At 43.7% G+C, this 21,041-nt stretch overlaps 4 protein-coding genes across 9 annotated transcripts; 1 reads left to right on the top strand and 3 right to left on the bottom strand.

Moving 5' to 3' along the window:
* Positions 1–1,104: 1,104 nt before the first annotated feature.
* On the bottom strand, positions 1,105–4,731 carry LOC9630035 (pentatricopeptide repeat-containing protein At4g02750). Of its 4 annotated transcripts, none has more exons than XM_024680719.1 (6): positions 2,936–4,731; positions 2,671–2,803; positions 2,361–2,553; positions 2,110–2,267; positions 1,967–2,039; positions 1,105–1,883 (listed from the first exon to the last, which is right to left on the bottom strand). In XM_024680719.1, the coding sequence occupies exon 1, from the start codon at positions 4,646–4,648 to the stop codon at positions 2,960–2,962; it is 1,689 nt and encodes a 562-aa protein (XP_024536487.1). In that variant the 5' UTR covers positions 4,649–4,731; the 3' UTR covers positions 1,105–1,883; positions 1,967–2,039; positions 2,110–2,267; positions 2,361–2,553; positions 2,671–2,803; positions 2,936–2,959. The 4 variants fall into 4 exon arrangements, with proteins under 4 accessions (XP_024536487.1, XP_024536488.1, XP_024536490.1 ...); XM_024680720.1 differs by having other exon boundaries at positions 1,967–2,267; positions 2,858–2,977; positions 3,040–4,731; XM_024680722.1 differs by having other exon boundaries at positions 1,967–2,267; positions 2,936–2,977; positions 3,040–4,730.
* Positions 4,732–10,650: 5,919 nt separating this feature from the next.
* Positions 10,651–15,209, bottom strand: LOC9630628 (protein HIRA). 2 transcript variants are annotated; one of them, XM_024680609.1, is made up of 10 exons: positions 15,000–15,209; positions 14,502–14,777; positions 13,503–13,754; positions 13,044–13,438; positions 11,935–12,988; positions 11,532–11,745; positions 11,223–11,457; positions 11,040–11,165; positions 10,862–10,985; positions 10,651–10,806 (listed from the first exon to the last, which is right to left on the bottom strand). In XM_024680609.1, the coding sequence occupies exons 1-10, from the start codon at positions 15,105–15,107 to the stop codon at positions 10,684–10,686; spliced, it is 2,907 nt and encodes a 968-aa protein (XP_024536377.1). In that variant the 5' UTR covers positions 15,108–15,209; the 3' UTR covers positions 10,651–10,683. The 2 variants fall into 2 exon arrangements, with proteins under 2 accessions (XP_024536377.1, XP_024536378.1); XM_024680610.1 differs by lacking the exon at positions 15,000–15,209 and having other exon boundaries at positions 13,503–13,757; positions 14,502–14,589.
* Positions 15,210–15,407: 198 nt separating this feature from the next.
* On the top strand, positions 15,408–17,246 carry LOC9630034 (solute carrier family 25 member 44). Of its 2 annotated transcripts, XR_002993006.1 has the most exons (3): positions 15,408–16,863; positions 16,928–17,026; positions 17,091–17,246. XR_002993006.1 is itself a non-coding variant. In XM_002975626.2 (2 exons), the coding sequence occupies exon 1, from the start codon at positions 15,837–15,839 to the stop codon at positions 16,857–16,859; it is 1,023 nt and encodes a 340-aa protein (XP_002975672.1). In that variant the 5' UTR covers positions 15,408–15,836; the 3' UTR covers positions 16,860–16,863; positions 16,928–17,246. The 2 variants fall into 2 exon arrangements, 1 of the variants encoding a protein (XP_002975672.1); XM_002975626.2 differs by having other exon boundaries at positions 16,928–17,246.
* On the bottom strand, positions 17,225–20,079 carry LOC9630627 (LRR receptor-like serine/threonine-protein kinase FEI 1). Its single transcript, XM_024680602.1, has 13 exons — positions 19,918–20,079; positions 19,665–19,800; positions 19,541–19,612; positions 19,412–19,483; positions 19,286–19,357; positions 19,150–19,221; positions 19,026–19,088; positions 18,907–18,977; positions 18,695–18,856; positions 18,303–18,638; positions 17,969–18,223; positions 17,739–17,872; positions 17,225–17,662 (listed from the first exon to the last, which is right to left on the bottom strand). Exons 1-13 carry the CDS (start codon positions 19,985–19,987, stop codon positions 17,423–17,425), a joined length of 1,755 nt encoding a protein of 584 aa, XP_024536370.1. The 5' UTR covers positions 19,988–20,079; the 3' UTR covers positions 17,225–17,422.
* Positions 20,080–21,041: the final 962 nt, after the last annotated feature.

Here is a 21,041-nt window from a genome sequence, read left to right as displayed (position 1 = left end):
TGCCCACTGGGAACAAAGATCTCCAGACAAAACGGCTGGCCTTCCAAGTTTCTTTGTTAACCTTTTGGTGGGTTTATCCAACAAAACAAGCATGCCATGCCAAGCCACAAACTAACAACAGCCAATTACCAATGTTTGCTAAACTATCCAGTGGGACCCTTTTCGGCTTTCCTGTTCGTTAGGCGGTTGATAAAGGCAATGACCAGACATGATCATATAGCAAGAAAAACATAGAAAAAATGTTTTTTTTAAAATAAATAAATAAAAATAAGAGTAATCTGTTTTTGCTTATAACTACGTATAGTCCGCTTATTTATTTATTTACTTCTACATAGAATCCATGATGCATGCATGGTTACGTTCCCTCCCTCTAAAATTTTAGTGTTATCATTATAAGATGGTAGTTTCGTCAACTTTGGGCAAAACGCACTGTGCATCTTCGTCCCGTTTTGACTTTCTCGCAAAACTTTTTCGATCAAACAACAGAACTAACAAAATTTTATTGCCTCACATGCCCCACATGCATCCATTTTCAAGTATATATGTTCCGTTGCTTCTTGTAAGCAAGTTACCAGGTGGGGGCATTTGCCGTTCTTTCATTACACAATTTCTTTCTTCAGGGTCAAATTCTCAATCAGGCCTGACCGCTGACCAGATACACACACAAAATATATAGAAAACAGAGAAACAAACCATTAGAAAAGCTCTCATGTGCCGTTGGTCGATGATCGAGAGAGATGAATTGCCACTAACAAAAGCAAGGCCCTTTCCTGTATATTACGTCAACATGGATCAAAACAATTATTAAAGCTTCCAAAGTTTAGTGCATAGAGATGGTGGCGCATGTGCTTACTTGAATAACCCCATGTATATATATACGTACACAAGGATCTAGCAGTACCTCTATACGTGGAGAGAAGAACAAAGCTCAGAGCACAATGTGGGACAATATTTGTGAACTTGGAATCGACCACTGATCCAACTTTCTCTCCTCTTTGACATAGAACACGACGAAAGAGGGGTCCGAGCGTGGAAATCATAGAAAAACGCATTGGCCCATCTTCAAAGTCAAGCAGCAAATTGCTGGATCGAGGCACTAATATGTCGAGTGAAGAGAAGGAGGACCCCAACCTTGTTAAACAAGAGTTGCTATAAGATCACAGTCACTATAAGATCATAGTTCTATAATATCCATCTCTCTCTACTTGTGCGATTTGTTGGTTTCGTTGTCACATACGCCTCACACGACGTTCTCGTCATGTGTCATGTGGTGTTGCTGCTTAGTCAATGTTCCAAAACAAAATCCACGAAAACTTAGATCGGTTTGGAGTGGAGAGTTTATGCTCGCCGCCCTCCACGTATAGTTTTCTAATGGATCCCATCGCCATCCATGAAGCTTCGATGGAAACAGCCTCGCAATCCTTGAAGTGCAAGAAATAGAAGAAGGAAGAAGAAGAGGAAACTAAAAGAGGAAAAGAGAGCTCCTTTTTTTTTTGCTTCACCTCTCTTTCTTTTGGTGGCTCTCACTTTCAATGGGAATAAATGTGACAACACAGTCAAGGACTAAACAGTCTCTCCTTGAAGCCAGTCCAGGAAGAAGAGAAGGGAGGTGTAGTGTAGTGCAAAGGTGACTTTAATGCACACTAGAGCCTGTGTTCCAGATCTTAAAAGCTGAGAATAACACAACAAGGACTGGGGGCTCAGCGCTCTCACAGACTGCCTCTGTCACTAAGAATTTGGGACAAGCCGCACACTCGCACAGCGAGCACAGGGAGGAAAATGGAAGAAAAACGAGAAACCACTTACCACTCCTTGTCATCTCGTACGTAGAGACTTTCTCTGTATACGCACGCCTTTCCTCTCTGTACAGTGTGGTATTCTACCTGTGGAACGAAACGAAGCGTGTCTAGTAAATGGATCCTATCTCTCTTGAATCCTGCGTTTGAAACTGGAGTAAAGTACTTACTTGGCAAACTCAAAAGAGGAAGAAAAGCTACAAGCGTGACTCCGCTCGTATGGTGGAATATCATAACTCCTGTCTATGTGGCTCAAAGAACTCAAACAGGTCCAAGAAAAAAAACAGAAAAAAACGAAAGGATAACTTCATACCCTTGTGAAAGTAGCGGCTGCCCCACTTCTTGTAAAAACTCTTGTAAAAGAGCTTGTAGAAGATCCCTTTGCATCTACCAAGAGCCAAGATGTTATATTTGAGTGTACATGAAGAAAGTAAATGCTTGGCTGAGCAGTAACGCCTCGTGAATGGCATCCTAGAAGTACAGAGAGCAGATATTCCTTGAGTACACGATTCATCCAAGAAACCTCTAAAACAAGAATGGTGGCTTAAGTTAGTTCTTCCTCACCTTCACTCACGGAGTTTTGATAGGCAGTACGTGTAGATCGGTCGTGTGTGAAGACGAGCTAAGATAGCTTCGCTTTTCATCACGGGTGGGCTTTTGTCAAGCTTTACAGCAACCATCCTCTTTTTCTTTTTCCTCGCAAGTCATTGGAATCCACACGGTTCATATGTTTTTTGTGACTGTGAGCTTTCTCGGCCTGGCGCGACCACAAACAAAGCAAGTGTTAGATGCCGACACACAGTTTGTCTCCTTGTGCTAAATAGCTAGCCAAGGAATCTGACGAGGTGTTCTCTCAATGTAAGGAACAAGATACCTGAAGGGATGAATCCGCGTTTGATAATTCGTTTGCGCATAAAAGGGATGAATCCGCGTTTGATAATTCGTTTGCGCATAAAAGGGACGCGGCACGTCAGTCGAGAAATGAGCTTCCAGATGCTAGTTGCGTGCTGCAAAGAAAAGTTTAAGTGTTAGAAAGATATGTTTTTTTGTTTTGAACACACTTGAGACATGTTCCTGGTGAATTTCCCGTGCCTAGAATTCGATCAAGGGAGAAGAAACTGCGAATTAAACGGTTATACCTGGTTCATTCAGCATAAAAATCTTTAGCTGGATGCATTGGTCTGGAAAAGAATGAAAACAAAAGTCAAAGCCACATTGTGAAAGTAAAAGGAGTTGTTCTTACCAGGGTGCAGCTCCGGCAAAACTTGTTTTCTAGGATGTGCTGAGAAAGTATTAGCAAGCAAAACATACGAAGCTCCATACTTGGGGTCCAACTCAACAAGTTTCTGTGTGACCCGAGCTCCATTTTCCATTGCACTGTGACTCTTGCAAGCCCCCAACAAACAAGTCCAGTCCGACGCCTCGGGAACAAAAGGCATGCTCGAAACCAAACTCTCGGCGTCGTCCAAATGCCCAGCCCGTCCAAGCATATCAACCAAGCAGCAAAAATGCTGCTTGGTAGCCTTCATGCCAAAATCCTGGGTCAAGGAGACGAAGATACATCGACCACTGTAAACTTTTCCGGCTCGACTGCAAGCCATCAAAACCAAGAGGAGAGTAGAAGAATCAAAACTTTTCTCAATGATCTTCATCGAGTCAAAGAGCTCCAAAGCTGAAGTAAATCTGGAGCTATGAGTGTATGCCGCAAGCATGACGTTCCAGGAAAAGATGCTCAAGCACGGCATCCGGTCGAAAAGATTCTTTGCAGGAACAACATGCCCAAACTGGGTATATACCGACATGATAGCATTTGACGATACCACGCTCTTTAATGGAATGGAATTATACAAAGCTTGAGCCTCTCCAAGACACCCTTGGCGAGAATACACTGCTAGCATCGTTGTCCGACATACCGAGTCTTGGAAAGGCATGGAATCAAACACCGCCTTCGATTCTTCCAGATACCCTCCTTGGGAATATGCAGCTAGTAGAGCGTTCCATGTCATGAGATTCCACTCGGGCATCAACAAAAACAAAAATCGAGCATATTCCACGTCGCCAGTGTTTCCATACGCCACCATCAAAATGGTCCACGACACGATATTCTTTTCTGGCATTATCTTAAACAAGTCCGCGGCATCTTTGGTATGCCCGGATTGGGCATACGCTGCAAGCATTGTGTTCCAAGATACCAGGTTTGGCTCCGGGATTCCATCAAAGACGTCTTTGGCTTCTAGAAATTTTTGCCTTTGGCCAAAAGCATCAACCATCGCGTTGTAAGAAACAACATCATACTCAGGCATCTGATCGAAGATCTTGTGACTGAAATGCAAGGCATTTGATGCAAGCAGCGTCGTCCATGAAACCAGATTCCAAGCGGGCATCTCGTCAAACAATCTCTTTGCTTCATCTAGGCTCTCGTTGAGCGCGTATACTGAAAGCATCAGATTCCACGAGACAAGACTTCTCTCCGGCATGGCCTCGAATAAACGCCGAGCATCGTCAAGATGCCCGTTTTGGGCATATGCAGCAAGAAGCGAGTTCCAGCTCACGACATCGTACTCGGGCATTTGCTCAAAGATCCTTCTGGCCTCCTGAAGCTGCCCATTGCGTGCGTAAGCGCAGAGCATGAGCACCCATGAAAAGGAATCCTTGTGAATGCCATCGAAGATCCATCGAGCAATCTCCGTGTTACCACACCGGCCATACATGTCGATCACCTTGTTGAGCGCGTAGACATCGCCTCTGGGTCGCATAAGGCGTTGGAGACGGAAATGAAGCTCTTGGGCAGTCGCGAGGTCGTGGCAAGACTCCATAGCCGCGAGGCAAGCGTTCCTTTCCCCATAGTTCATACAAAAGTTTTAAGCGCTTGTAAAAACTTTTTCCATCTTTCCACGATTTATCAAATGAGACATATTCTTTAACCACTTTCAAGATCCAATGTGAAGCCAAAAACACTAATAAGAAAAATGACATGAAAGATTAAGGTGTAAGGGAGCTCTTGGACAATCGCAAAATCGTCATTTCCTATAGTTCATACCAATTTAAAGGTTCTAAACCTAAACATTTATCAAATGAGGTGTCATAGACTTTTGTGTAAGTCAACAAATAACGTCTCCACCAAAGCCTGCACACCATTATTTCCTGATCCACAACATTGTCTTATTGTTATTGCTGAAATCCCTATGGCAAAAAAAATTACACTAATCTTTTTTTTTTTCCTGATTTTTTTTGTTGCCTCTATCAAATGCCCACCAGGTGGTGCACGGCCAATTACCTTTAGCAATGGACTTCCGGGATTCCTCTCACATGATGACATTGCACGCCTTATAACTTTCTTCAGAAACCTGACCTCCACAGCATTCCAATTTGGTGGAAGTTTTGGTGCTGGGGCATCCACTAGTGACACCTTACTCCTGGAGGGGGGTACAGTAGATTGCAGCCTTTTTATTCAGGATGAGAACCAAGGTGATAGATGTTCAGCATCACCTTCCAATAGTCGTAGAACACCAATCCAAGGGGTTCAAGCTCATGCCGCCTTTGCTTACTTACTCTATGAAAGCCAAGATGTGATTAGGAGTAGATTGTATGGTTACCATAGAGCGGCAGTAGATTTTTTAGATGAAATATTTGTGCTAGAATACAGTGCTATCTATACTTCAAGTCCACCTCCTAGCCCTCCAAGCCCTCAAGTAATCTTTAATGACGATAGTAATTCTGAAGTTCAAGAAGCCCGTTCGACAGGTTGTCTTTCAGTGTTTGAGACAATGTTATTTGGATGGTGGCCTCATAATACACTTTTTAGTGGTGAAAAACTATATTCTCCAAATGGGCTTGTTACGCTGAGTTTACAAAGCAATGGAATCCTTGCTCTTTACAAGCTTTCGATTCAAAACTCCCCTCTGTGGACTTCAAATTCTTTTTCAAACACAGTGGGCAATTGTAGGCTTGTCTTGGAATACAATGGAGGCTTAACAATATATGACGGAAACAATAATGTAATTTGGAAGTCTAATTACAGTTGCGACTGTTCAATCCAACCATCAATTTTCTCGGTCCAAAACGATTGTAATATTGTCACCTATAAAATATCTAGTCGATTTGATAGTTCTCACACCAGCTCACCGACATGGTCTTCTGGCACTTATACAAAGTGCCACTAATGGTGAAATGAAAATAATTTCTTATTAAAATATTATTTTTGAATAATAATATAGATTAAACTAGCAGATGTAATCCTAAAATAACACTTCTTTGTTAGTAGAGACTAGCAAGAAAGAATAAGTTATGTAAAAAACTTTGATAAAGAAACACAAAAAGTATAGAAGATAATCTAGATGAAAATAAATGTTACTCTAAAAGAAATAAAGCTCAGAATAAAAGATATAAATTAAAAGGGCCTAGATATTTTTAGTGGTAAAATTATTAGTTTTTATTGCACCTTAGATTTTTAATATTTAAATAATTCAAAATAAATCATAATAATAGTTTTGTTATTAAAAAGTACCATATATACTTCCCTAGATATATGTAACTTGGCCTTAAGCTTACAGAAATTAATTAGTATTAATCCATTAGACTTAGCTCAAAGAAGGCTGTTTTGAGACTTCATCTATTTCTTCATGTATGAATCTTTCATAAATCAATGATTGAGCAAGTGTAGAAGTAATAGTAAATGATATTAACATTTTAGTGTGTGAGATATAAAAATTATATTAATTATGGTATGCTTGAATTCAAGACTGGATAGACTAGATTTAATCTCAATAAAACAATCCATATACTATACATATACAAATAAATGTGTATTTATAAATTTATATCATCCCCTCTCCAAAAACTGAGAAAATTTGATAAAGATAAGTTTGATGAAACATCTGGGTTGTTATAAACTACCCCAAGAATTTAAAACTCCCAAAATAACACCAATTTATATAATATAATTGTTAACAACCATGATAGCAATAGAACCCAAAGCCATGGCATAAAAATCAGCTAACTATAAAGTCCTAATGAATTAGTGTTATAATCTTATGCATAATTGCTAAATGAACCTTAAAGCCATAACTTTTAACCAAAGTAAGTGACTTTAAAGTAAACTATAATCCACAAAACACCATTAGAAGAAACAAGAAAATACATTTCAATTTTGTCTTCTCTAAGACTATAATTAACTTAGATACAACCTATTTTTGCATCTTCCTTTAAAACCACTATTGACTCAGATTCACTATTTAGCATCATCTATAAAAATTTGAATACCTTTTGGTAATCTTCTATATATAATAGGTTTGATTCACTTATTCATACTCTATATCCTTTTTATTCCCTCCTTCAAGGAGAAAAAATTTTAAAGTATTAATTTTATTTAGATTTATTGTGTTTGTTCTCATTTTTTTAATCTATATTTAGCCTCTTTCCACCATTGTATTTTCTCCAACTTCACTCCATCTTAACTAGATATTTCACTCAGACTTGTTATGTTCTTCCTTGCTCAATAATTTATATTGTTTGTCTTCACTTCAATACAATTGTCTTTTGTCCTCACTCCATCATTGAGGTTGGACATTCTATAGAGATATTACTCAATCAGATGAAAAAGAAAGTCCACTTGCACAAATAGTAGTAGCTATAGGATTTTCAAGATGGTGTTAGTTATATTGTTGCAACATCAATATTAACCATATTAAGTAGCTTAATGACACTATAATGACAAAACCTAATGCAATACTTAAAAAATGGTTTATCACACTCACTTTGGATAAAATTGAAAACTTTGAAAAATCTAGTTTCAATCTTAAAAGAAAGAAAGTTGGAGACATGGAGTGACAAAATTGACACTATTCCTATAAAGATGCATAATACACTAGCAAAAAAAGGTAAAGCAATTTTGTACCATCTCCAAATAGAAGTAGGGTAAAATAAATTTAGCTTATAAACACTTAAGTGTGAGATTTTTTTCATAAAGTACATTTTTATGCTGGCAAATGAGTACATTGTGAAAATTAAAGGTGGAAAGTACACAATTGTTATTCAAAACTTTCCTTTTTGTACATGTCTAAATTTTATGAAGCATGTAAGAAACATAAGAAGGCATATGCTCTTCACAACTAAATGCATTATAATTTTATCAACATCTTTCACTAGGATCTTAAAATGGATATTCATATACACCAAACAAGCTTTATTATTGTTGAGTTGCAAAAGACTTTTAGTGGTAGTTAGATTATATTTATTCTCTATCAATAATATAAAATTTTATTTTTATATAATTACTAAAAAACATAATTTTCATTTCATATACTTATAAGTGTTCTTTTTGTAATAATCCTTATAATATTCATGCATCTTATAGATATATGGCCTTGCAAAAAGAATCTTAATTCAAACTTAATAGTTTTTAAATTTTGATAGATCTTTCCTATTTTAGCAAGTAGTATTTATTTAAATTCTGGATAATATAAAATGCAAAGAGATATTAAAATAAGGTTCACTATAAACTTTAATTTTTAAATGTTTATAATGTTTATATTAAATTATATTTAAAATTTAAGTTAAGCTCACAAGCATAGAGCGTTTGGATGGTATTGTAATATCAATGATCAAAGATGCCCAAGACATGTGAAAATCTAGAAAAAAAAAATGAGTTCACCATGTGGAAGATACTTTTCTTAGAAATGTGGTTTGACAAAAACACAAAGTTTTTGAATTACTGGAAATTGATAATACATATTCTGTTTTTTAGTGAAACTTTAAAAATCTTATTAGAGGTGACACCAATGAAAAAAGAAAAATTGAATCTAAAGTTTTTACTAAACGATGCTTAAAATCATTTTGCACTTCTTCAAGCTTGGATACATCTTTTAGTAGTGGCTTAAGTGGCAAACCGTAGTCTTTCGAAGGCATGTCCAGTCTTCAAGCCGTGTGCGCAAAAGAAAGGCTTATCGGCGGAGCGACACACAAACGTGGAGTTCTCGATGCTCCACTGCCGGTGCTTCTCGTGGATGAAGACCAGGCTTCCATTGGAGCCACCCCACGCAATTCACCGATCCAAAGTGATCACAGCGTCCCCAATAGCTTCTCGCCGCCACGATCAGCCTCGCCAGCGGCCTGTTCCAGATCCTCACCTACATTGCCAGAGATTTAGAGCGTTCTTCCTCAAAGGGAGAGCGCTAGAACACCAAGAACACTAGCAAACCCACAATACGGGAGCTGGGCTCGCAATCCACGGGGCACCAAATGAGATTTCTAGCCAACCCGACCGATTGCGAAAAAGAGTTATTTCGTTTCAAATTTTATGAAGTAATTATTTTTATTTCACCATTAGTGACACTTTGTGTAAGTCCCAGAAGACCATGTTGGAGAGCTGATGCGAGAACTATCAAATCGACTAGATATCTTATAAGTGACAATATTACAATCGTTTTGGACAGAGAAAATTGATGGTTGGATTGAACAGTTGCAACTGTAATTAGACGTCCAAATTACGTTATTGTTTCCATCATATACTATTAAGCTTCCATTGTATTCCAATACAAGCCTACAATTGCCCACTGTGTTTGAAAAAGAATTTGAAGTCCACAAAGGCGAGCTTTGCATCGAAAGCTTGTAAAGAGCAAGGATGCCATTGCTTTGTAGACTCAGTGTAACTCGCCCATTTGGAGAATACAGTTGTTGACCACTAAAAAGTACGTTACGAGGCCACCAATTAAATAAAGTTGTCTCAAACACTGACAGACAGCCTGAACGAGCCTCTTGAACTTCAGAATCCTTATAATAATCGTAAGCGATGATTTGAGAACTTGGAGGGCTAGGAGGTGGAGTTGAAGGATTCATCGCACTGTATTCTAGCACAAATGTTTCACCCAAATATTCTACTGCCGCTCTATGGTAACCAAATAATTGTGTGCTAATCTCTTCTGCGCTTTGATGGAGTAAGTAATCAAAGGTGGCTAGTGCTCGAACCCCATTAATTGGTCTTTCACGACCATTGGAAGGCGATGCTGAGCATCTACCACCTTGGTTTCTATCCTGAATGGAAATTGTGCAATCTACTACACCCCCGTCCAGTGCTACGGTGTCACTAGTACCATCCCCAGGGCCATAGCTTCCACCAAAAGTAAATGTTGAGGTCAAGTTTCTGAAGAAAGTTATAAGGCGTGCAATGTCCGCATGTGAGAGGAATCCCGGAAGGCGATTGTCGAAGTTAACTGGAACTCTACCTGGTACGCATTTGATAGTGGCAACAAAAAAAATCAAGAAAAACAAGATTAGTGTACTATGTTTTGTCATAGCAAGATTTCAGCAACGACTAGACAATGTTGTGGATCTAAAAATAGGACTATATAATGGTTTGCAGGCTTTGGTGGAGATGTTATTTGTTGACTTACACAAAAGTCTCTGTCACCTCGTTTGATAAATGTGTATACTTTTTGAATTATCGAAAAGATTTTCTTTTTTTCAACCAGAAATTTTTCCTAGTATTTTGAAATGATGCGGGAAACACAAAAAATGAATAGGAAAACTTCCCATAAAATGCTTTCTAACTGAAAATATTTTACTCAGTCATTAATTCTGGTTCAATGTGTTTACTCAAGGTAATAAAGATCAAAACTATTCTTAGAAGAATAGCTGCAAATTTTCTTAACTTCTTTTTAACAGAAAAAAAAGTTCATAAGGCGGTGTCTACAAGCTGATTGACATATGGTATCTTCGATAGCATTCATAAGGATTCCTTTTCATGGCTGTGTGCTTACGCACGCAACTGGGGAACCAGAAACGAAGTTAAACCGGAAAAATCTCGGGCACCAAAAGACCATGTTATAGTAATCGCCCTCCAATAGCAATGCAAAAGTGAAAAATCTAAAAACCAGCCAAAAAATTATCATTACTGAGTGTCTTCATACTCAGACAACATATCTAAGAATTCATTCAGTAGACGTTGCACAGCTCTATTGGAAGCCATTGCAGGCAGCACCTCATTCTTCAAAAGCTCTCGTTTCTTCATTCCCTTCAAAACAATACCAAGAGTTAAAACCAAATGTATTGGAAGTGTTCTTGGTTACCAGAACATAAGATTCCCATGTACTCGTCGTTGGCTGAGAGTCGTAACAAGGCTCGCTGTCTGGAACAAAGAGAGGACCCAAGAGATCCTCGCAAAGTTCTCTCAATCTTACTTCATCAGCTTCCCTGTTTCAAACAGATTTTGGTTTTGATCACTCTAAAGCCACGAAGAACTCTTACCGTGTCAAAAACCTCGTGTAGGAGATCAAATGGCGCTTGTATTCTTCTGCGGATTTCAGTGCCAGGGCTGCTGCTAGTTGATCTTCGAGGTGAGCTCTCGTCTGGTACTTCTCATTGATTAGAGTCCTGGAAATTCTTCAAAGTTCTAGCCACGGAAAAACAGTGATAGAAACTAAAACAAACCTGTTCCAGCTAAAGTTTGTCTTGCCAAGAGTGGCCGCTCCTTTTTGAAGCCCCGCGAGCTCGCCATCGCCAGAGGGTGGCCAAGTGCTAACGAAGCTCGAAGAAGGGAAGAAATCGTCCGCTATTCTCAGCCAGCTCCTCATTTTTGAGTGAAACAAAAACGCGTGACCATTGGCAAGAACGACCAATGGAGCACCAGCTTCCGAGAACCTCGCGGAGATTATTCTCATCACACCTATAACAAAGAGAAAGAAAAAAGAAAGAAAAACGTTAAGTTTCTGACGAAAAAAGACCATAAAGAAGATTTACCATTTTCTTTCGCGGAAGAAGTAGCCGAGGAGCTCAAGGTGAGCGAGAGAAGAGACTCGTTAAGAAGACATTGTGATTGCCGGAGGTCCCATACGTGCATGGTTCCACCTCGAGTTAGCAAAAGTAGCTCCCAGCCCCGCGTACAATCCATAAACGCCGCGGCGGAGCCTACTACCATGCTTGGAAGTGCTCGTCTTCCAGCCATTGTATACACCTGAAATGCGAAAGCATCAATATAATAAATAAAAAAGATAAGAGAAAGAGAAAAGAAAAAAAAAACAACAAAAAAACAAAGACGAACCAGCAAAAAAAGAAGAAAAAATCTAAACGAAGAGAAGAAAGAAAGAAAAAACTTGCGAGCTTTGACCATACAAAACACACAAGAGAAGAATAGAAATCTTACTTGGAGTGATCCATCTTCGCAGCCGACGGCCCAAAAGTTAGTGTTCCCAGTGAGAGCTGTGACTTTGCCCGCAAATCTATCTCTCCACCGGATCTCTCCACCTTGCGAGCACACCAAGTCGGTCTCTCCAGTCTCGCCCCTCCCGGCGGCCGCGTCCTGGACTCTCACCGGCTTTGCCTCCAAGCAAATGGGAGCTACTGCCGGACCGTCCAAGCTCTCCTCGTCCGGTATCCTCACTTGGACCGAGAGGACACCATCCGGGCCTCGAAGTTGCGACGCTTGAGTCACGTTGATCGCCACCGTCGTGTTGGTGGTGCTACTCAATCCCAGTGACCTCTCCATGCTTGAAACTTCGATGGCTTTGCTCGCGCCGGAGCCATTCCGCTCACGAACACCGCCAACTCCGCCACCACCGCCACTGCCGCCGCTTCCCAGCAATCTCTTCGAGGGAGCCTCCGACTTGGAGGCGTCAACCGGCGAGAGCTTTCGCTTCTCGGCGCTGCTCTCTCGGTCCTTTCGACCACCATCGTCCTCGGTGTGTAAAGCCTCGGGGATTATCCTCCTCCGCCCATCCTGCTGCCTATACTCTCGTTGCTTCACTGGAGTTTGCTTCGCCGGTGGTGGAGGAAGAGGAGCTGCCGCTACTGCTACTGCCGCTGCCTGATCTTTCTCCAAAGTTCCATTCTTCGGTGTTGTTACTGTTGTTGTCGTCCCGGCCTCCTCGTGCTCTTGAGGCCTCAAAGTCGTGCTCGCTACTTGCTTGTTAGTCTGTGTCACTACCGTGGTGTTGCTAACGTTGCTCGTGGTGTTACCGTTGCTGACGATGGTGGTAGAGTTGCCAACTTTCTTTGCCGCGGCAGTGGCTTCGATGAAAAGCTGCGCGGGGCTCTCCGCGAGAGACTCCTGCCGAGACCGCGAATCGCCGTACCGGTTCCTCCTAAACTCCTCCATCTCTTTCTCCGAAACTATGTGTCCGAGTTCCTTGGCTTCAAAGTGGAAGCTGGCTACAGTCCCGTCGAGCGAGCAGCAAAACAACGAATATCCATCCGGACTCCTGAAGGAAGAACAAAAAGAAACCATTAAAGTTGATCTAACGATCATCAACTGACCAGCTGAGATCCACCACGCTCTGCGTAAAGAAATGCTTCCCGACGAAAACTGGGCGGGGATTCGCCGTCGTCCACACGGTGATGTTCCTGTCCTGGCTTCCCATGGCCACAACGTTGTAAGGAACCATCTCCTTGGGAACTTTCTTCGGATCCATTTGCAGCAGCTCCTCTTCTCCGTTGTTCTCCGGAGGTGGCAGCGGCTGCTTGCGAAACATGGAATGGTTGAAGCGGACAGCCACCACGGGAGCGTTGTGCCCGACGAAGTTGAAAGTTCCACTCCAGTCCCCTCGCTCCAAAACTTGCGCAGTGTGGCTCGGGTTCTCGTATCCGTGGGTGGTGATTATGAAGTGGCCACAAGGTGACCACGAGAGACGCCTGAAAAACGTAGAGCCAACCTTGACACAAGATCAGAAAAAACTTGTCAACTCCAGAAAAACTCGACAAAAACTTCGAACTTACGGATTTTCTCCATGGGCCCTCGGCTCGATGGACCGCGGCCCAGTCGCTGGTTTGCCAGATCATGACCGTCTTATCGTCCGACTGGCTAGCGAGGAAAGAGCCGATTGGATCCCACGCGACGCCCTTGACAAGGCTGCTGTGTCCGGTTAGAACGGCGACCGAGGATCCCCCAGGCATTTTCCAGATGCGAACGGTGTTGTCCAGGCTACACGTCGCGAGCATCGAGTCGTCTGGTGACCAAGCAAGATCCACCTACTTTAAGGACACAATTAGTTCCATCTCCATCACCAGAAATAAAAAATACAAAAAAAATCATGCGAGAGGAAGAAAAAGAACCACTTTTTGATGACACAGCATATCACGTTTGTCGAGGAAAAGATAAGAACAGAAGATGAGAGCAAAGGGACATTGCCACGAGAGAGAGAAATGTCAAAGCTCCAGAGAGCTAGGTAGCAAGAAGAGCGAAGCTCGAGAAGGCAAAGATGGACGGAAAAAAATCACTCTTTGATGACACAGTCGATCACCCTTCTCGAGGAAAAGAAAGGAAAAGAAAAAAGAAAGAAAAATGAAAGCAAAGGGAATGAGCTTAAGCCATTGCCAAGAAAGAGAAGGAAAGCTAGCACGAAGATCGAGTTCGAGAAAGCAAAGATGAGAGGAGGAAAAAAAAAGAATGAGGCGAGAGAACTTAATCTTCTCGCCAAATCAGACGAAACTTGGATAAGGATCCCTCGATGAAAGACGTAAAAGAAGACCGAAAGAGAACTATTGAAAGATAAACTAAACAAAGGTTGACTGATAATGAAGAACAACAAAAAAAAAAAAAAACAAAAACAAAAAAAATCACTAGAGCGAAGAAAAGAGACGAGAAGATCGATCGAACTCGAGAAACGAGGTGGAACAGAAAAGAAGAAACAAAGATCCGGCGAGAGAGGCGAAAGAACAAACAAGAAATAGTAATCTAGTATCAGCTTTAGGATGCGCAAAAGAAGAAAGGCTTACCACATCGGCAGTGTGGCCCCGGAGCGACGCACAAACTTTCCAGTTCTCGACGTTGGCGGGCTCTCCGCTTCCAAACTCCACCGTGCCAGTGCCGTGGCGCTTCTCGTGGATCAAAACCAGGCTTCCATCCGAGCCGGACGCGACGTAGAGCCCCGATTTCGACCACCGCACGCAATTCACCGATCCAAAGTGATCGCACAGCGTCGCCAGCAGCTTCTCGCCGCCTCGATCAGCCTCGCCTTCCTTCATCAGCGGCCGCGTGTTCCAGATCCTCACCTACATTGCCAGAGATTTAGAGCGTTTTTTCCTCAAGAGGGAGAGGGAGCTAGAACGCCAAGAACACTAGCAAACTCTCCACAATCCGGGAGCTGGGCTCGCAATCCACGCGGCACCCAAATCGATTGCCGGGATTTCCAGCCAACCCAACAAGCCCGATTGAGGAATTCGGCGCCGCTAGAGCTGGATTGGGCGTGGAGATTGCGTAAAAGATACACATACCTTGTGATCGCCCCCGGCTGTGGCGCATCGCTGCCCGCTAGGCTGGAAATCCACCGAGAAGATCTGGAGGCCCTCGTGACGGAGCCATTCCGGCTTCTCCACAATCATCCTCTCGCTCGCTCCCTCTCCCTCCCTCGCGCGAAGCTCAGCTAGAGAGATGTTTCCTTCCCATGATCCCCGGAAAGAGAACAGCCATGATCACTGTTGCCCTAAAACCCAGCCCTCCGTACAGAGGGAATATCCTCTATCCGTACGGACCCAAACTTCCCGCCAATAAAAATCCTTCGTGTCATTGTCTCTTACAGGTGTGAGCATCTCCGCCGTCAGATCCCGCCACGCGGCAGTTAGGGCTTGCTCATTGTCTAGATAAAATGGTAAAGCGGATTTAGGGCTAGCGAGAGGCGATTTTAGGGTTCCTGATCGCGGCGAGCAAGCGCAGCATCGCCTCTCGGATTTGAGAGGCCATGGCGTCGATCTGCGGCGGGGTAATGAGCCTCTTAATGCAGCTCAGCGGCCGCAGGAAATCGTCCAGGCAAGTCGGGGGTTGAGAGGAATCGCTCCGGGGGTTTTTCTGGAGTGGCTTTCTCTTCTTTCTTCTTTCCGTGCCTTCTCACTCACTGCTTCCCTGATCCCTTGCTTGAAATTTCGTTCTTTCTCCTTTCGATCACGCTTCTTCCCCAATTTTGTCTTAGGATCTCCCATCGTAGAGAATTTCCAAGAGCTAGAGGTGAGAGAGTAGAAATTTCCAGTGAGGTATCCGTGAGAGGAAGAGGATTTTCGTTTCGGGTGGTGTTTTTTCCTTTTGGAGAGTTGGGAGTGAGATCCTCTTGAGGGACAATGAGCTTGAGAACCTCACATTCTCACGACACGGAGCTCCGGCTCCCGGCTGACGTCGACTGGTACATGCTAGACAAGACCAAGTTCTTCATGCTGGGCGCCGGCCTCTTTTCGGGGGTCTCCGCCATGCTCTACCCGATCGTCGTCATCAAAACGCGACAGCAAGTCTTCCCAGAGAGGAGCTCATCTACATCCATCGCCCGCGGCATTCTCAAGCACGACGGCATCCGGGGATTCTACCGCGGCTTTGGCACCTCCCTCCTCGGCACCATCCCCGCTCGCGCCCTCTACATGAGCGCCCTGGAGATCACCAAGAGCAACGTCGCCGGAGGAGCTCTCCAGTTGGGCTTCTCGGAGCCCATCGCCGCCGCCATGGCCAACGCCGCCGGGGGGGTGAGCGCGGCGGTGGCGGCGCAGCTGGTGTGGACTCCGGTGGACGTGATCAGCCAGAGACTCATGGTCCAAGGTGGAAGAAATGGTGGTGGTGGTAGTGGAGGTGGTGGAGGCAAGGAAGAGTTCCCTCGCTACCGGGGTGGCTTCGACGCCTTCCGCAAGATCCTCAAGAGCGATGGCGTGAAGGGTCTCTACCGGGGCTTTGGAATGTCGGTGCTCACTTACGCTCCCTCCAACGCGGTGTGGTGGGCGTCTTACTGCGTCACGCAGCGCTCCATCTGGAGCCATCTCGGCTATCTCGGTGGCGCCGCCGAGCCGACCTCTGCCGCGGTGGTTTGCGTCCAGGGGATCAGCGCCGCCGCCGCTGGAGGGGCCGCGGCACTGGTGACGACGCCGCTGGATACCGTGAAGACGAGGATCCAGGTGCTGGAGAGCGACCGGAGGCCGCCGCCATCGATCTCGCAGACTTTGAGGGTGCTGGTGATGGAGGGAGGGTGGCGGGCTTGCTACCGGGGGCTGGGGCCGAGGTGGGCGAGCATGTCCATGTCCGCCACCACAATGATCACCACTTACGAGTTTTTGAAGAGGATGTCGGCCAAGAAGCCGCAGATCGAGTGTTCTCCGGTTTGAAGTGGTGAGTGAGTTTGATCGATCGAGCGGAGCTTGGGTTCTTACCAGTTTTCGTTTGTTCATGGCAGGCAAGCAAAACAGGTGGAAGAGTTTGATCTTACAGGCACAGCAGGCCAGGAAGTGAGAAAAGTAGAGAGCAAGAAAGATGGAGAAAGCGAGGAAAAGAGGTGGAGTCTTTTAAGTACCACTCTTCTAAAGTTTTCTTCCTCGTTTCGTTTCGTTCTTTTCTAGAACGGGCGGCCTCACGCGAGATGGATGAATCGTGACGACGATTTCTTTGATTTTTGTATATAGCAGCAAGCAGGCAAGCAAGCCGGGCAAAGCTTTGTGGGGAAAATGGTCTGTAAATTTGTGGAGAACCAAAAGAACAAAGAGATTTCCGTGGGAGTTATCGTCCCGTTTCGTTTCGTTTCGTTTTTTTTTTTTTTTTTGTTATAAACAAGAGTAAATAAAAGTTAATGTTACTCTCACAAGAACTTTGGAAATTCTCCAAGAACTGTGGAACATTTTGTTCTGAAAGTTACAATGATCTGGAAGGTTACCTTTGAAAGAATGGCGACTTCTCACAGCTTGAGCGAAAACTCTGAAGCGCAGGATCCATCTTCTTCGGTGCTGGAGCAAAGAGAGTGGTGATGTTCTTGGAGGATTTCCGCGACGGTGGCCATGCTTGGACGGCACTCGGGCCGGGGATGGATGCACATCGCCGCCACCTCCAGCACAGCTTCCATGCTTTCGAGTTGAGCTCCTCGGCAGTGTGGATCAAAGATCTCCAGGCACCTGTTCTGAAGCATCATCGCACTCGCCTAGACAGAAAAAAAAGAAAAGAAAAACACTCTTTTGAGTATGAGTATGAAAAAAAAAACTTCCTCTTTTACGTACCCAGCCAACAATGTTGAGTCCTTTGGCAGTGAAGCAAACGTCCGTTGGCCTCTTCCCGCTCAGAAGCTCGAGCAGCACAACGCCATAGCTGTAGACGTCCGACTTCTCGGTGGCTCTCCCGGACTGCATGTACTCTTTGAAAACACAAAAACAATCTCTCGAGCATGAGAAAAGAAGAAGAAAACGAAAACGAAAGAGAAGAAGAGCTTGAAACAAAAAACTATTTGTACCTGGTGCGAGATAGCCAAATGTCCCGGCAACGATTGTTGTCACCTGGGAATCGTTCTCCTCGAGAAGCCTGGCCAGCCCAAAGTCGGACACACAAGCCTCCAGATTCCTATCCAGAAGTACGTTGCTCGACTTAATGTCGCGGTGGATTATTGGAGGCACGCAGCGGTGGTGCAGATGGCCCAGGCCTCTGGCAGTGCCGATTGCTATGTTAAGACGAGCCTCCCATGTCATCAGAGAATCCTTTGCGTGTCTCTCTGCCAGGAAACGACGCAAAGTTTTCGTGAAAGATGCTCGAAACAAGAAAAACGGCAAAAGAGAAGAAGATGATATTACCATGGAGGTGCTCGTCCAGGCTTCCGAGAGGCATGAAATCGGTTATAAGGAGTCTTGCCGTCGGTGCGTTGCAGTAGCCTTTTAGCGAGACGAGGTTGCGGTGCTGGATGCTCCCCAGGACGTCGAGCTCTTTCTCCAGACGCCTCTCGGAGATGGAACCGTCGCTGGATCTTCCAACTTTTTTCACCGCAAACACGCAGTCTTCGTCCATGCAGAGCTTGTACACCGTTCCGAAACCGCCAGCTCCGATTATGTCTTTGTAATCCAGCCGCTCGATCTTGGTGATGACTTCTTTCAGTGTATACGGTAGTCCTCCATGGAACAAAACGAGCTTTGCTGTTATATTAGTTTGTGAGTCCAAAGTGTTGCGAAAAGAAGAAACTGGAGCTGACCTGCGGATGGTTCCGGCTGCTGAGGAATGCAGGCCTTTGTTGCGTTGAATTTGTTGTAGAAGAGAAATCCCCAGAAGCATACTAGCGCAAAGAGCAGCGATGCGGTCACAGTTCCAAGTGCACTTATCAGCAGGTTTCTCGAAAGTTTTGACATCTTAGAACCTGTATTTCATGTTCGAACTTTTAAAAAAAAAAATCTAGAGATGACATACCATTGACCGATTTTCCAACTTCACAGCTCTTGTTGAGCTGCTGCCCACACAGCCCGGGATTACCGAAAAAACTGGAGAGATCATGTAAGAGCCAAATCTAGATGCAGATACAAACTTACGATCTGTTTGAAAACTTTGCAAGACCAGTGACGCTCCCAGTAAGAAAATTGTTGGAAACGTTTCTGCGAGACTCGAGATAGACGGATTAACACAATCGTGTTTTCTTTCCTTGGGAAAACTTACAAGAACACAAGATCGTTTAGTCTTTCCATGGAAGCTGGAATTGGTCCAGTGAGCGAGTTCTCCGACACGTCGCTGCAGCAAGCCTGGTTTCGTGAAAACCAGAGGCATGAGAGAACAAAGTCAGCAAGAAACTTACAACACTTTCAGATTCTTAAGCCTCCCCAGTTCCGCAGGCAACGAGCCACTTAGAAGATTGTCTCGCAGGTATCTGTACAACGAAATCTTACTTCCAAAAACTCTAGAAAAAAAATGCTAAGCTTACACTGCCCGTAGATCGCTGCAGTTGCCAAGGCTTGGAGGTATTTTACCGGAGATCATGTTGTTATGCAATCCCCTGTTCATTCAAAGACGTTCTATATTTTTGTCCGGAAAGAACAAACGAAAAACTTACAGCCTTCGCAGTTTGCTGAGCTTTCCAATCTCCGGAGAAATCACTCCCACCAGATGGAATCGAGGAAGGTTTCTAGCCGAGAGTAAACGCTCATTTAGCGATCAAAGGAAGGGACAAGACTTACAAAGTCTCTACGCGCCCAGTTTCTCCATTACACTCGACTCCAGTCCAGTTGCACGGCGTCGCATCGCTTCGTCTCCAATCGCCGAGAAGAAACTGCGCTTCTTGTATGCCCTCTTTAAATGCGAGCAATGCGATCCCTGCGATAGGAGAAGAGAGTGCGAATAAGAAGAATCCAGTTAAACGAAGATAGATAGGTAGAGAGATAGATAGCGAGAGAACGAGAACAAGAAGGACCCAGAGAAGAGAGCTCTAACCATCCGAAGACAACGCTTGCACGGAATGTAGGAACAGGACGACGATCGCGCAAAAGGCCCAGCTCCTCATCTAGCAAAGCCGGACGATGAAACCCTAGAAGCGATGTTCCAGAATCCTGTTCGCTTGGCGCTCAGCTCATCAGCGCCTTCCTCGCCGCCGCCACGAATCTATCAACTGGATTAGGCAAAGCTCTGCGACAAGAAGATAAATTTCAAGTATTTTTCAAAACATCTGGCCGTTGGTGATCAGGTGTACTTTAAAAGTTATAAAATAAAGGGTAACAAACAATACCTAGGCATTGATCTAAAGAAGATTGCATCTCCATTCCTGGGATCAATTTGCACCATCGGTTAATACTGCCATGCATGAGGAAGGGATGATAAGAAAAATTCTTTATCACTCACCTTCCAAGAAACTGGTAATGAGAAAGAACTTAGTTCTCGTATGATACACATTGCCATGGACCCAGTAAACACTGTGGGAGTAGCCGTGCTTGTCTGCATTAATCTCTCATAGCTGCTCCTTCTTCTCCTCCTTCTTGCCTTGCGGATCGCTGGAGACCATCTCACTTTCATTGCTCTCACTGCACTCCATGGACTAGTAGGGCTTATGCCATGTAATATAGATAGATTACATGCTTAAGCTAAAGGCTTTATATTTCTAATAGTATATTCTAATAATGAGCCATTTGGTGTCTGTATTTTATATATTAGATTTTAAGGCACATGCCATGAAGCTATGTAAAATTTCTATTTGAAAACAAGTGTCAACATAATATTAAGGAAATATGAAAAGAACTAACAATTAGCTGTAGTATAAAAGAAAGATGTTTTGATTCATAACACAATCTGAAATTTTTTATTGATTAAATATGGCTTACAGTTATATTTTATTCTTTGCATTTATAAGTTTAATTCTAGCTGTAGAAGCAAGACTTAAAACATGTGGTGAATCTTGTTCAAATCATAATGAGTGTAAAGGGGATATTGCTTGTTTTGATGGCATTTGTAAAGATGATCCTGATATGGATACAAATTTATGTCCTAGTAACAATGGTGGTGGTGGTAGTGGGGGTGTTGGTGGTGGGGCATTGGTGGGGGTGTGAGTACTGGTGATGGGCATT

Source organism: Selaginella moellendorffii, unplaced genomic scaffold, assembly GCF_000143415.4.
Source record: "Selaginella moellendorffii unplaced genomic scaffold, v1.0 SELMOscaffold_28, whole genome shotgun sequence".
Taxonomy (NCBI): domain Eukaryota; kingdom Viridiplantae; phylum Streptophyta; class Lycopodiopsida; order Selaginellales; family Selaginellaceae; genus Selaginella; species Selaginella moellendorffii.
This window is presented reverse-complemented; position numbering and strand designations above follow the sequence as displayed.